This window comes from Pelophylax lessonae (assembly GCF_965119305.1).
Source record: "Pelophylax lessonae genome assembly, chromosome: 5".
In the NCBI taxonomy this organism is placed as follows: Eukaryota; Metazoa; Chordata; class Amphibia; order Anura; family Ranidae; genus Pelophylax; species Pelophylax lessonae.
In genome coordinates this window covers 494,689,427-494,704,281 of record NC_138772.1, presented here as the reverse complement: position 1 = coordinate 494,704,281, position 14,855 = coordinate 494,689,427, and the positions used below count along the sequence as shown (strand labels likewise).

At 43.8% G+C, this 14,855-nt stretch overlaps 1 protein-coding gene across 1 annotated transcript in view; it reads left to right on the top strand.

The window, feature by feature from the left end:
- The window catches only part of ANGPT1 (angiopoietin 1), a 460,247-nt gene that overhangs the window by 419,048 nt on the left and 26,344 nt on the right, over positions 1–14,855 (top strand). Inside the window, exon 8 of the mRNA XM_082257926.1 lies at positions 8,192–8,322. Coding sequence (XP_082114052.1) covers positions 8,192–8,322 — 131 coding nt within the window. The remainder of the gene's footprint in view (positions 1–8,191; positions 8,323–14,855) is intronic.

The window sequence follows — 14,855 nt, the reverse complement described above, 5'->3', positions numbered from 1 at the left end:
AGATGGTTCAGGCATGGCACAGGAGATGGTACAGTCATGGCACAGGAGATGGTACACAGGCATGGCACAGATGGCACAGGCATTGCACAGATGGTACACAGGCATGTCACATATGGCACAGGCATGGCACATATGGTACACAGGCATGGCACAGGAGATGGTACACAGGCATGGCACAGATGGTACAGGCATGGCACAGATGGTACAGGCATGGCACAGGAGATGCAGTGATGCTTGCATGGTACTGGAGAATCTCCTGTTCCATGCCCGCAGCACTACATCTCCTGAGGAGATGGAGGGGCTGCGGAGGAGTCTCGCTTACCTTACCTTTACCATTTAAAATGGGGCTGCCCAGCGCCAACACGTCACCGTGCATGCGCCGTCTGCCCGGGAATAGCCGAACATGTACAGGCTTTCCCGAGTTGCGGCGGCGCATGTACACTGACCGGGGAAAAGGTAAGTGAGACTGTGACTCGAGTATAAGCCAAGGGGGGCTTTTCAGCATGAAAAAACATGCTGAAAAGTCGGCTTATACTCGAGTATATATGGTAGTTCTTTGTATGTACAGTATATTGTATTTAGAGCAGATCCGTGTAATTTTTTTCACTAATTTTCATAGTAATGTTATAAAGGACGGGTCAATCTAACTGACCTTTATTTATTTATTTATTTATTTATTTGCATTGAAAGAAAGTTGGAGAAAGATGATCTAAGATGGTATTTTCTTGAATATTTTTCTTGCTATTTTATACTTTTTTACCGCACTTGGGAAATGGGAGGAAGTCCTTGCAGAATTTTGTATTTAATAGGACAAAGAGTGCAAAACAAAAACAGTTTGACAATATTTGTAGTAGGCTCTTAATGTGAAAAAAGATAAACATAAGTATCCCTTCTAAAAGTCTACGACACCATTAGGAAAACACTAATGAAAGGATCAGCTTTTTCTCAACCTGACGTACACTGATTTGTGAATTATTTTGTCTGGACTCTTGAATTTGTGATTATTTTTGTTTGAGCTAATGACTTCAAACTTTTAGTGAAACATCTCAGCTCCAGTCTGAGCGGTGTTACTGCTCATGTCAGTAAAAATAAATCGACCACTGGACATGAAAGAACAAGGAACGCTAATGTCCTATGGCTGCTACTAGGAGCACATGAGATTCTATAAACATTTGGGATTATCCTCTGCTCTGATAATACTGCACCTATAGTTAGGCTGCTTACAGCTGTTCATGGATGATGTCAAAACAGGGCATGTTAATGATCAACACCAATCTTTCCTAATGGCCGGTGTCAGCACTCCCTGTTCTTTACCTGCCATCTTTCAGCACTTAGTACATTTCTGTCTTACAAATCAGTTACAAAGTATTCCACTTCCTTAGTTATATAGGAGTTTAACAGGATACAGTGCTTTTTTTGGAGGTCTTTTTTTGGGCCATTGTAACTATTGTGATGTAAAGTTTTAAAGCCAGCAGATGTTTTAATAAAGGCATAAGGGTTTGTACCCCAGAGATTTTTAAGAACAACTGTATGTTTAGTACAGTTGGACTTTAATTAGTCCCCCTAGGTAAAGCCTACCTAGATCCTGTTCCCAAGATCTCCAATGTGTGGCCCTGTTCAAAGGCCCAAAAGGTTTGTAATGCAAAGCTCAATGCAAACCTCAATGCCTGGGCAGCACAGTGTATAAGTAGTTAGCACTTCCGCTAGCAGCAATAGGGTCAGCAGATTAAATCCTAATCATGGCTCTACAAGCAGAGAGTTTGCATGTTCTGCCTGTGTGGGTTTCATCCCACACTCCAAAGATATGATGGTAGGTAATTTGGCCCTAGTACGTGTATGTATAAACATGTGGGAACTGTAAGCTCCTTGTGGACAGGGACTTATGTAATTGTACAATATTTATGTAAAGCACTGCATAACTTGTTGGCACTATATAAATGCCAGGGTCACTTCCTACTGCTAATGTATGCTGTGGCCACAATAAATCCTATGGAAAAGCAATACGAGGTGGAATCAAAAAGTTTCAAGCCTAGCTCTGTTTACTTTGTCTTATTTAAGTTTACACATTATCACCTTCAAAAAAGTCCCCTTGCACAGCAAAACAGCGCTCCCAGCGTTCCTTCCACTTCTGGAATGTGTCCTGGAAGTCTTCTTTTTCAAAATGTGTCAAGCACCTTCTGCTATTAGTGCTGGATCTCCGCAATGGAAATGAATCTTCAACTCATTGCAGCATCTCAGTAAACTTGCCAAATCATGTCAAATGTTTCTGTGGCAGATTTTCCCAGTTTCACGCAGAATTTCAGTTTTCTCTTTGTTCAAACTTGCTGTCCATGATGAAATAGCAGAAATGGTAATGCATGTGGTCAGAATAGCACCCGATGCACAGCTCCCGATGTACACAGAATGATATCTTTTGGCACTGACTTATTAAGTTCGGTGCTCCCTGTGACTGTGCGGACAGCCTTGTGCTGCCATCTGATGGTATGTTAAAAAATGAGTATCAAAACTTTTTGAAACTGCCTCATATTTATGGCAGCCTCCAGCTATCCAACGGAATATGGCTCATCCATAGGAATGCATGCAACTATGCTGTGCATTTGTGCAGAAAAAAGAGCACCTGGCAAGGACGGACATTTTAGTCAGAAGGTTTGCACAGTGCAGATTGTTGGAAGAATAAGGAGGGTACGTATTTTACCAGGCAGGCTGCAACCAAAGAAGGTGAGGGAATAAATTAAAGGGTAACTGTACAAAAACAAAGTTATCCTTTAAAGAGGTTCACCTGTAAAAAGTTAAAGTGTAAGTTCAAACTTTTCACAAAAAATAAAAAGGTGAACTAATGGGGCATTTTCACTGCATGGAACCGAACAGTTCAGCTCGCTTTTGTGCTTTTCCACTGCTGGTACCGCATGGTATGGTATAGGAACACTTCGGTACGGTACGGCGGCGCTTTTCCACTACATGGAACCGAACGGTACGGCTCTCTAAAACAGTACCACCTCGATTGTGGTTCCAAGAGGTACCATACCGGTACCATATCCCACAATCCTTTGCATGCAGTCACTACTAGCCACTGATTGGTCAGAGAATCATTGTTATCCCACCCACTTACTTTAGTACTACTTTAGTGGAAAAGCAAACCATACCAAACCGTACCGAACCATTCCAACACCGTACCATGTGGTACCATGCAGTGGAGAACCAAACAGGGCCAAGCAGGGCCGAGTAGAGCCGAGTCGGTACTTGCAGTGGAAAAGTGCCATAAAACCCTACGCCATCCCCAACCCACCTGGTCCCAGCTGCACTAAACTCCATGGGTGAGTAAATGTAACTCTCATTCAAATGGTCAAAGCAGTCACATGCTGGTGCTTACCAACTGGAGTCACGCTGATCTTTCCCAGAAGCCCAACAGAAAGAAGGGGAAGTAGACTGGGGATTTCAAATCTATACCAGCACTGACATCTCATTACCAAAGAAGGGGGCAGTGCAGTGGGAACCCAGAGGGACTATATAAGATTTAGTTCACCTTTTAATCTTTTATGGAAAGGTGAACTTACATTTTAATACTGAACTCCAGAAACACAGCAAAATATACGATTTAAATACATCTACGTGAAAATATTTATATACAAAAAGATATGCAATTCTGTATAGCTGATTACATGACCTAAATACCTCTCCCAGAATGCATACCAGGCCTTGGACCACTCTGCCAACTTCACTGCATTTGGGCAAAACATCATGGTTCTGCTCTGCAGTGGGTTTAGCAAGTTAACACGACAACTTCAGATTAAATATAAATTACATTTATTAATTTTGTATTGAATGCACAGCTTGATTAAATAGTGTTATTTTAGTTTCTTCCTGGAATTCAGCTTAAGACTGCTCTTATTAGTGCCATTAGTATTTAGAATAGCATCTCTGCTAACAAACAGTCTGTCTTACGACTTCTGATTTTAGGTAAAAACAGAGACATCACATAGTCCTTGGCTATTTTTGGAAAGTCAATGCCTCCTGTTAGTATGTTCAAATGAAAATCGCCTTCAGTTGTATCTACCTCTTTTCTGTTTTGCACTACCAGATTCAGAAATCAGTAGACATAAAGCATATTTAAAGTGCACCTGTCCTTGGTAATAGAAAAAAAAATGACATAAATAAAATGCATGTGCACCTTTAGGTGTTTGTACGTACTTTTCAATGTCTTCCCAGGAGCAAAAGCAACATTTTGGGTGCTCTATTATAAAGCATCACCTTCATCAAGTCATGAGCTGACATACCCCTTACCACATCTCACTATTCTTCACTGCAGACCAACAAAGCAGCGTGTGTATGCATATGTTAATGTTGGACCTTCATTGCAGAAGTCAAAATTTGCATAATAAACTTCCCAAGGTTTAGAGCTCACTGAGCCTGTTTATCACACAATTGTAATCTTCACTCAATTTTCTTACTCCAGTGATCGAATGTGAGAGGCCATGATGGATCGTTAAGTAAAAAAGGAGACAAATGCAGATAGGAAAAGGGCATTGTGCAGGCAGGACCCTATCTTATATAAGACACCCAGGGGCTATTACCTACGACAGCTGGTCTACAGAAGGAAGCACCAAGCCAACAAACATTTACAAATTATGGTGTAATTTCTCTTTATAGTTTCCGGTGTTTACGACTGACATTGTGAGTGGATACAAAAAAAAGGACTGTGGCAACATAAACACACCTTAAATTTTAAGCCCAACTCCAGGATATTAGCATGCCCCTCTAATTAACCTCTGGTATGAAAAAAAATATCCAAATGTCTATTTTACTTGCCTGTTTGATTCTGACATCTCCTGTTGGTGGAGGCAATATTAACTTGGCTTATAATTAAAACTGTGACTTTAACAACTTCAATACAGGGCACTTTCACCCCCTTCCTGCCCAGGCCAATTTTCACCTTTCAGCGCTGTTGCATTTTGAATGACAATGGCGCAGTCATGCAACACTGTACCTAAACCAAATTTATGTAATTTTCCCCCACAAATAGAGCTTTCTTTTGGTGGCATTTGATCACCACAAGGTATTTTCTTTTTTGCTAAACAAATAAAAAAAAGACCGAAAAGTTTGAAAAAAAGAAAACGTTTTTTTGTTATACAATTTTGTAAATAAATATGTTTTTTCCTGCACTGATGAGCACTGATGAGACTGCACTGACAGGCACTGATGAGGAGGCACTGATGGGGTGGCACTGATGGGGTGGCACTGATAGGTGGCACTGATAGGCGGCACTGATAGGCACTGATATGTGGCACTGATAGGTAGCACTGATATGCAGCATTGGTGGGCACTGATAGGCGGCACTGCTGGGCACTGATAGGCAGCATTGATGGGCACTGATAGGTGGCACTGATGGACATTAATGGGCACTGATAGGCAGCACTGGTGGGCACTGATAGGTGGCACTGATCGTCACTGACAGGCAGCACTGATGGGCACTAATGGGCACTGATAGGCGGCACTGGTGGGCAATAATGGGCACTGGTGGGTCGGCACTGATATATGGCAATGATGGGCACTGGTGGGCAGCACTGATGGGGAGGGCACTGGCGGGCAGCACTGATGGGGAGGGCAATGGGGGGCTCCCTGAGGGCAATGGGGGGCTCCCTGAGCCCTGATTGCCATCCCTGATGGCCATAGTGGGCATCCCTGGGGTCATGGGTGGGCATCCCTGGGGTCATGGGTGGGCATCCCTGGTGGTTCTAGTGGCACCCCCCCCCGAGGGTCTGCACTGGTAATCAATGATCTGATTACCAGTGCTGACCCCCACCTGTCAGGAGAGCCGCAGATTGGCGCTCCTTTACTCGTGCCTGTCAGGCACGTACTAAGGAAAAACGATCAACGGCTCTTCCTGTTTATTATGTGACCAGCCGTGACACGGCTGGTCACATGGTAAAGAGCCTACGTCAGTAGGCTCTTTACCGAGATCAGAGATGCGGGGAGTCAGACTGACATGCCGCATCACCGATGCGCTCTGCGGGGGGCATGCAGAGCGCATTATCCTGCCGCCGTCATATGACGTTTCGGTCAGGATAATGCAACCACTTTCCCAGCCTCAAACACCTATAGGGCGTCCGGAAGTGGTTAAGCTATTAAACTGCAGGATGGCTTAGGAAGAGGTGTTTGGCATCAAGACTGAGAAGTAAGATAACTGATGTTCAATGCACTATTTACTGTATATTTCAGTTTTTCTGCAATTGGGTTTTAAAATGAGTCACAAGACTTAGCCACCTAAAACCATTTCTCAGATTAGTGTCTACAGCTGAAAAGTAGCTCCATACAAGTGACTAAGAGCTATCTCCAAATGTGCAAGGTTTTAATAGTTTACAAAAGCAAACATTTGCATAAAGGGTGGTAAGTAAATCATATTGTAAGTCATATTTGCCTAGGGATGAATAGGTAGGAACCTGCACATAAAGAGTATGTCTGTAGATCTACTGCTGAGCCATGGTTACCATAAGATTAAAAGAGAGAGGTAGCTTGGAAGGTACTCAAGTGATGGCATCACAAAGAAGCAAGATAATGGGCAACTTGGATGTTTCCTCCTGTACTTTAATTGTTAAATTGTCAAGTTTGACTAAAGCATACATTTAAGTCACCGCTTCCCAAATGAACACTTGTGTAGCTATGTTAATGATGCAGTATTTATTATGTTTGGTGCTTGCACTCTTTGTGGAGACAGATGATGCTGACACGATGCAGTAGGATACAGGAATCTGAAAGCGTACTTCAGTCAGCACCGTGAAAGCTGTTTGTTTTGTCTCAAGTGAAAAATGAGCGCTGCTAAGCTCTTAATACACAACATGGCCAATGAAACACACATTAATCGTCACATTGTATCCTTGACATAATGAGAAGAAAATACAGAGTGCAATTTAAGCATGACTAAACATCAACCATTTACCCAAAATCCTGTGTAGATGACACTAGTCTACGGTCAACGCAGATTGTTGCATAGATATATGGAATAAATGTTGGAAAAAGCAATCATTATTTAAATTTTCTTTGTTCGTTGTATCTTTTTCTATCTCATTCTTATTTCTTATAGAAAACTGAAAAATTATTTTTAACAGAATATGTAGTGGTTTTGCTCCAATAATTTACTAAGGTCGGGAATCAAAAACACTTTGCAGTCTGTTTTAAAAAAAGCCTGTACACAACCTCCATAGCTCAAGCTACACTTTGCACACAACTAAATGACTCATCTCAGTGAGTTTTAGTTAGACAAGGCTAGCCACAATTGAGGGTGCTACAGTTTTTCTGTCTCCTTTGCTACCTCATAATGCCCTGGGAATATTTAGTGATGTATTAAATATTTATTTTAAAGATTGTATATGTATACTGCAAAAAAAATGTAAAACATCAGTTTAAAATGTATATATAAAACATTGGCTCAGCTTTTAGAGTTTCAGAGAATTTTTCATCCCCTGTCCCCCACTGTATCCCACACACTGGCCCCTCTACGATCCAGAATATTGGTCCTTCTCCTAGTTGAACAATGGTCAATGTTATCGAACTTAGTTAATCTCAGAATCTGGTGCAGCTGCGCATGATAGTAAATCAGCTTCTAAATTCAGCTTATTCAATTAGGCTTTAACAATAAAACCTAGAAGCTAAATTGTGTCTACGTAGAGCTGCACCAGATTTTGTACTCTCCAATTTTAGTAAATTCCCTCACAGTTACATAGTTAGTCTGGTTGAAAAAAAGTCCATCACAATTTCATGCAGTTCAATCCACAAAGAACTTCTGGACAGAACATTGTTTGCAAGTGCCAAACTATCCTGGAGTATGGACCACCCATTTCTTCAGGAGGAGACAAAAAGGACCCTTTGGGGTGGTGGAGGGGAATTATGCCAGAGTAGCATTGGATAAAGCTCCATCCACAGGCTTACACAGTGCTAAAGCACAATTACTCTGCTGTTCCACTAAAATGGAAGTACTGCAGTGTGTAGGCATATATGGATAACCCCTTCATATACTGTATTTATTCCCTCTAGTAAACTCATTGACTAATATCTATGAATCTATTGTTATAATATAGTTCGGGTCAGAGTTTACACTGGTTTGGTCCTTTACCTTAAGTGAGACTTGATGTTAAAAAAGCGAATATTCCTTAATTAGGCATTAACAGCTTATTTTTTGTCTTGTGGTCTGTTCTAGATTATACTTAAAGGGTCACAGCGGAACAGCAGGAAAGCAAAGCAGTCTGATCTTACATGGGGCTGATTTCAGTACAAAAGACGCGGATAACGACAACTGCATGTGCAAGTGTGCGCTCATGCTGACCGGAGGTATGTACAAAGCATCTGCTTTCTTTCTAAATGGCAAAACCTGTGTTTGGTATTATCGCTTTATATTTGGAGACAAGTCCTATCAGTTTCTTACAGTTTAAAGGGTTCTCATATTACTTTGTATCCTGTAGCAAACTGGGCACTTTTAAACAATAACTAAATGCCCACAAGACACATAAGAAGATTCTCTAGCTAAGGGGCCATGGGCAAGGCTATTCCTACCACTTAGCAAAGAAGAAACTTGCCCCTGGAGGCTAAAGCTGGCCATACACTGATCGAAATTTGGCTGGTTCAGCAGGTGGATCAGCTGGATTTCGATCAGCATGTTGCGGCCCCTGCTCAAGAGAAGTTGCTCATTTAATTGACTTCCTTTAAAGGGACAGGTTGAAAGTTGTTTCTCTATCAGTGGCTGCGGCCAAAAAACAGTGCATTCTGAAAGGATGCTGCTGTCAGAATACAATGTCCGTGCCTAGATTCCTTCATCCACCTGGTTTGTTTATGGACATCTTTAGGCTGTAAATAGAAACCGAGTTCAAGTGAGGAGCTGTAATACTTTTTATCCCAAATTTCAGTAGAGTGATAATCCTTACATTTCCTTGTCTGCCATCTGCTGAGGTATTGGTCACATAGTCACTGCCAAAGTGGAGGACAGGTGTACAATGCAAGAAAATGATTGGGCTACTCTTATTCAGGTTTGGTTTCTTAAAGTCTCTGTCCAGGTTTCCTGACACTTTGAATAGTTTGTTTAGACTAAGCTTGCTCTAACATGCGACTTTCATAACTTACGCATGTAGCACCCTCTAGTGCTATAATTGTAGATAGGTTTTTGGTGTTTAAGTGTAAGTAAAGTTTTTTTGCTGGCAGCCAAGCCTATCTGTGTTTTTTCCTGGGTTGGGCAGAAGCGAAGAAGAGCTGGATGACTCACAGGCAGCATCACTGAGACCTCCCCGTACTTCTCGAATGTTTTGAGTTGCCTGGAGTTTTCTGAGGTCCCTGACCAATCCCCAACTTGAATTGGCAGGGGGCAGGCCCCTCAGTTACTCTGGGTTAGTGATGTCGCGAACCTAAAATTCGCGGTTCGCGAACGGCGAACGCGAACATCGGCAAATGTTCGCGAACCGGCGAACCGGGCGAACCGCCATAGACTTCAATAGGCAGGCGAATTTTAAAACACACAGGGACTCTTTCTGGCCACAATAGTGATGGAAAAGTTGTTTCAAGGGGACTAACACCTGGACTGTGGCATGCCGGAGAGGGATCACGCAAAAAAAAGTTCTTAAAAATTATAATTTTTTGATAGAGAGCCAATTATTGGAAAAATTAAAAAAAAATAAAAATAAAAAATTTCTTTGGATTTAGCATCTGGGGGGTCTAAAAAGTGTACCTGTGAAGTTTCAGCTCTGTAGCATGTCCAGAACCCCTAAAAAACAGCATTTTTCTTATATTTTCAGGAATATGGCTTCTCTGCGGCTGGCTTTTTCTCTTGCAGGCATTTAGCGGGCATTTTTTTAGGCAGGCATGTCATTTTTTGTATTTAGTGTCTGGGGGGTCACAAAAGTGTACCTGTCAAGTTTCAGCTCTGTAGCATGTCCAGAACCCCTAAAAAACAGCATTTTTCTTATATTTTCAGGAATATGGCTTCTCTGCGGCTGGCTTTTTCTCTTGCAGGCATTTAGCAGGCATTTTTTTAGGCAGGCATGTCATTTTTTGTATTTAGTGTCTGGGGGGTCTAAAAAGTGTACCTGTCAAGTTTCAGCTCTGTAGCATGTCCAGAACCCCTAAAAAACAGCATTTTTATTATATTTTCAGGAATACGGCTTCTCTGCGGCTGTCTTTTTCTCTTGCAGGCATTTATCGGGCATTTTTTTAGGCAGGCATGTCATTTTTTGTATTTAGTGTCTGGGGGGTCACAAAAGTGTACCTGTCAAGTTTCAGCTCTGTAGCATGTCCAGAACCCCTAAAAAACAGCATTTTTCTTATATTTTCAGGAATACGGCTTCTCTGCGGCTGTCTTTTTCTCTTGCAGGCATTTATCGGGCATTTTTTTAGGCAGGCATGTCATTTTTTGTATTTAGTGTCTGGGGGGTCACAAAAGTGTACCTGTCAAGTTTCAGCTCTGTAGCATGTCCATAACCCCTAAAAAACAGCATTTTTCTTATATTTTCAGGAATACGGCTTCTCTGCGGCTGTCTTTTTCTCTTGCAGGCATTTATCGGGCATTTTTTAGGCAGGCATGTCATTTTTTGTATTTAGTGTCTGGGGGGTCACAAAAGTGTACCTGTCAAGTTTCAGCTTTGTAGCATGTCCAGAACCCCTAAAAAACAGCATTTTTCTTATATTTTCAGGAATACGGCTTCTCTGCGGCTGTCTTTTTCTCTTGCAGGCATTTATCGGGCATTTTTTTAGGCAGGCATGTCATTTTTTGTATTTAGTGTCTGGGGGGTCACAAAAGTGTACCTGTCAAGTTTCAGCTCTGTAGCATGTCCAGAACCCCTAAAAAACAGCATTTTTCTTATATTTTCAGGAATACGGCTTCTCTGCGGCTGTCTTTTTCTCTTGCAGGCATTTATCGGGCATTTTTTTAGGCAGGCATGTCATTTTTTGTATTTAGTGTCTGGGGGGTCACAAAAGTGTACCTGTCAAGTTTCAGCTCTGTAGCATGTCCAGAACCCCTAAAAAACAGCATTTTTCTTATATTTTCAGGAATACGGCTTCTCTGCGGCTGTCTTTTTCTCTTGCAGGCATTTATCGGGCATTTTTTTAGGCAGGCATGTCATTTTTTGTATTTAGTGTCTGGGGGGTCACAAAAGTGTACCTGTCAAGTTTCAGCTCTGTAGCATGTCCAGAACCCCTAAAAAACAGCATTTTTCTTATATTTTCAGGAATACGGCTTCTCTGCGGCTGGCTTTTTCTCTTGCAGGCATTTATCGGGCATTTTTTTAGGCAGGCATGTCATTTTTTGTATTTAGTGTCTGGGGGGTCTAAAAAGTGTACCTGTCAAGTTTCAGCTCTGTAGTATGTCCACAACCCAAAAAAAACAGCATTTTTCTTATGATTTTTAGTAGAAAACTAATGCAGTGTCTTTCCAGCTGTCTTTTTTTCTTTCTGGCAAGCTGAAATATGATATGCCAAGGCAAACATGCCTATCAGTTGAGCTATGACACAGACAACACTGCACACATGGGGAAATATGTAAAACAAAAAACAGGAAAAGGAAATTAGGTGACGGTCACAAAACATGATATTGTGATTGGCCAAATAAAAAGTCACCTCGCGATGAGGTCGCGCCAAAGTCGCGCTAAGTCGCGCCAAAGTCGCACTGGAAGCGACGCTACTTTAGTGGTAGCGGCAGTGTAAACCAGCACTAAAACATCCAGTGTGTGAATACGATCAGGTATGATGTTTTATCGGTCAAGTAGTGTAAGGGTTACGCCCGTCGCCCGCTTCACAGTGACAGACCAAACTCTGACAGACCAAACTCCCCGTTTAACAGTCAGTCAGTCCATTTGCACAACCGCAAACTCCCAATTTGCACAAGGTTGGATACCAAGCTAGCCATGTCCCGTTCCTTGTCCTCACTGACATCATTGAAGGTCTCTTCCTCCACCCAGCCACATACAACACCAAGGGTCCCCGAAAGGTGAGAACAAGCCCCCTGGGACGCCTGCTGTGGCTGGTATTCCACCTCCTCAAAGCCACCTTCCTCCTCTGACTTCTCTTCTTCAGACTCCTCTCTCTGCGTTGCCACAGGTCCAGCAATTGACAACGACAAGGCTGCTTCTGGTGGTGATGAGGACCACAACTCTTCCTCTTCATGCTCATCTACAGCCTGATCCAGTACTCTTCGCAGGGCACGCTCCAGAAAAAACGCATATGGGATGAGGTCGATGATGTTGCCTTGGGTTCGACTGACCACCAGGGTTGTCATCTCTGCAAAAGGACGCATGAGCCTACAGCCATTGTTCATGAGCATTCAGTAACGCGGCCAAAAAATACCCAGCTCCGCAGAAAGAATGAAAGAAAATGAATGTTTTTTTTTATGAAAAATTATCCTGCGGATCGCTTTTGGTCTGTACACAATGAAGCAACGACCTTATCATCTGGGGTGTGCCAACACAATCCTAGAGGTGATGGCTTCATTGTGATACGCAAGCCCCTTCACCACGACAAGGTAACGATCACGAAGGGGAATTGACACATGTATGTGCCTTTTTTTTTGTTTTTTGTTTTTTTGCAGCCACAGTGTAGCACCAGAGGCCAGAAAAATTAGGCATGTACACATGCATGAAAAAGTAGGTATTGTTGCAGCCGCTGCTGTAGCAGCGGCCTGAAAAATTGAGGTTTTAAGGCAGAAAGTGCACTAAAACATTGCTGCTTGAACCGTAGTTGGTGGCGGAGACGTCACGTAAGTCATCCGGCATGCAGAGAATGATTATATACAGCAGCGTGTGGACCATTTTTAGGCCAAGGCATCTCAGTCATCACCAGGCCTTTTTTAGTCAAATGCATCCCCCACTGTCAGTCCCTTCGGGATCCATGCCTCATTCATCTTAATAAACGTGAGGTAATCAAGACTTTTTTGACCTAGGCGACTTCTCTTCTCAGTGACAATACCTCCTGCTGCGCTGAAGGTCCTTTCTGACAGCACACTTGAAGCGGGGCAGGCCAGAAGTTCAATGGCAAACTGGGATAGCTCAGGCCACAGGTCAAGCCTGCACACCCAGTAGTCAAGGGGTTCATCGCTCCTCAGAGTGTCGATATCTGCAGTTAAGGCAAGGTAGTCTGCTACCTGTCGGTCGAGTCGTTCTCTGAGGGTGGACCCCGAAGGGCTGTGGCGATGCATAGGACTAAAAAAGCTCCGCATGTCCTCCATCAACAAGACGTCTGTAAAGCGTCCTGTCCTTGCCGGCGTGGTTGTGGTGGTAGGAGGAGGATTACTTTCACCTCTTCCCCTGTTGGATTCCCGTTGTGCTGTGACATCACCCTTATACGCTGTGTAGAGCATAGTTTTTAACTTATTTTGTAGCTGCTGCATCCTTTGCGACTGCCGGTAATTGGGTAACATGTCACAGACTTTCTGCTTATACCGGGGGTCTAGTAGCGTGGCCACCCAGTACAGGTCGTTCTCCTTCAGCCTTTTTATACGAGGGTCTCTCAACAGGCATGACAGCATGAAAGACCCCATTTGCACAAGGTTGGATGCCGAGCTACTCATGTCCAATTCCTCGTCCTCACTGATGTCATTGAAGGTGTGTTCTTCCCCCCAGCCACGTACAACACCACGGGTACCAGATAGGTGACAACTAGCACCCTGGGATGCCTGCTGTGGTTGGTGTTCCTCCTCCTCAAAGCCACATTCCTCCTCTGACTCCTCTTCCTCACACTCCTCTTCCAGTGTTGCCGCAGGTCCAGCAATCGATGGTAAGGCTGTTTCTGGTGGTGGTGATGGTGACCACAACTCTTCCTCTTCCTCTTCACGCTCATCTACGGCCTGATCCAGCACTCTTCGCAGGGCACGCTCCAGGAAAAAAACATATGGGATGATGTCGCTGATGGTGCCTTCAGTGCGACTCACTAGGTTTGTCACCTCCTCAAAAGGACGCATGAGCCTACAGGCATTGCGCATGAGTGTCCAGTAGCGTGGCAAAAAAATACCCAGCTCCGCAGAGGCTGTCCTAGCACCCCGGTCATACAAATACTCGTTGACCGCTTTTTCTTGTTGGAGCAGGCGGTCGAACATTAGCAGTGTTGAATTCCAACGTGTCGGGCTGTCGCAAATCAAGCGCCTCACTGGCATGTTGTTTCGCCGCTGAATATCTGCAAAGTGCGCCATGGCCGTGTAGGAACGCCTGAAATGGCCACACACCTTCCTGGCCTGCTTGAGGACGTCCTGTAAGCCTGGGTACTTCTGCACAAAACGTTGCACAATCAGATTCAACACATGTGCCATGCACGGCACATGTGTCAACTTGCCCAAATTCAATGCCGCCAACAAATTGCTCCCGTTGTCACACACCACTTTGCCGATCTCCAGTTGGTGCGGGGTCAGCCACTGATCCACCTGTGCATTCAGGGCGGACAGTAGTGCTGGTCCGGTGTGACTCTCTGCTTTCAGGCAAGTCAACCCCAAGACAGCGTGACACTGTCGTATCCGGCATGTGGAATAGCCCCTGGGGAGCTGGGGGGGTGCAGTTGGTGTGGAGCAAGACGCAACAGCAGAAGAGGACTCAGCCGAGGAGGTTAGCAAAGAGGATGGAGTAGGAGGAGTAGAGGAGGTGGCAGCAGGCCTGCCTGCAAGTCGTGGCGGTGTCACCAACTCCTCTGCAGCAGAGCCACGCATTCCATGCTTGGCAGCCGCCAGCAGGTTTACCCAATGCGCAGTGTACGTTATATACCTGCCCTGACCGTGCTTTGCAGACCAGCTATCAGTGGTCAGATGGACCCTTGCCCCAACACTGTGTGCCAGACGTGACATGATTTCCTTTTCCACAATAGAGTACAGGTTGGGGATTGCCTTTTGTGAAAAATAATTT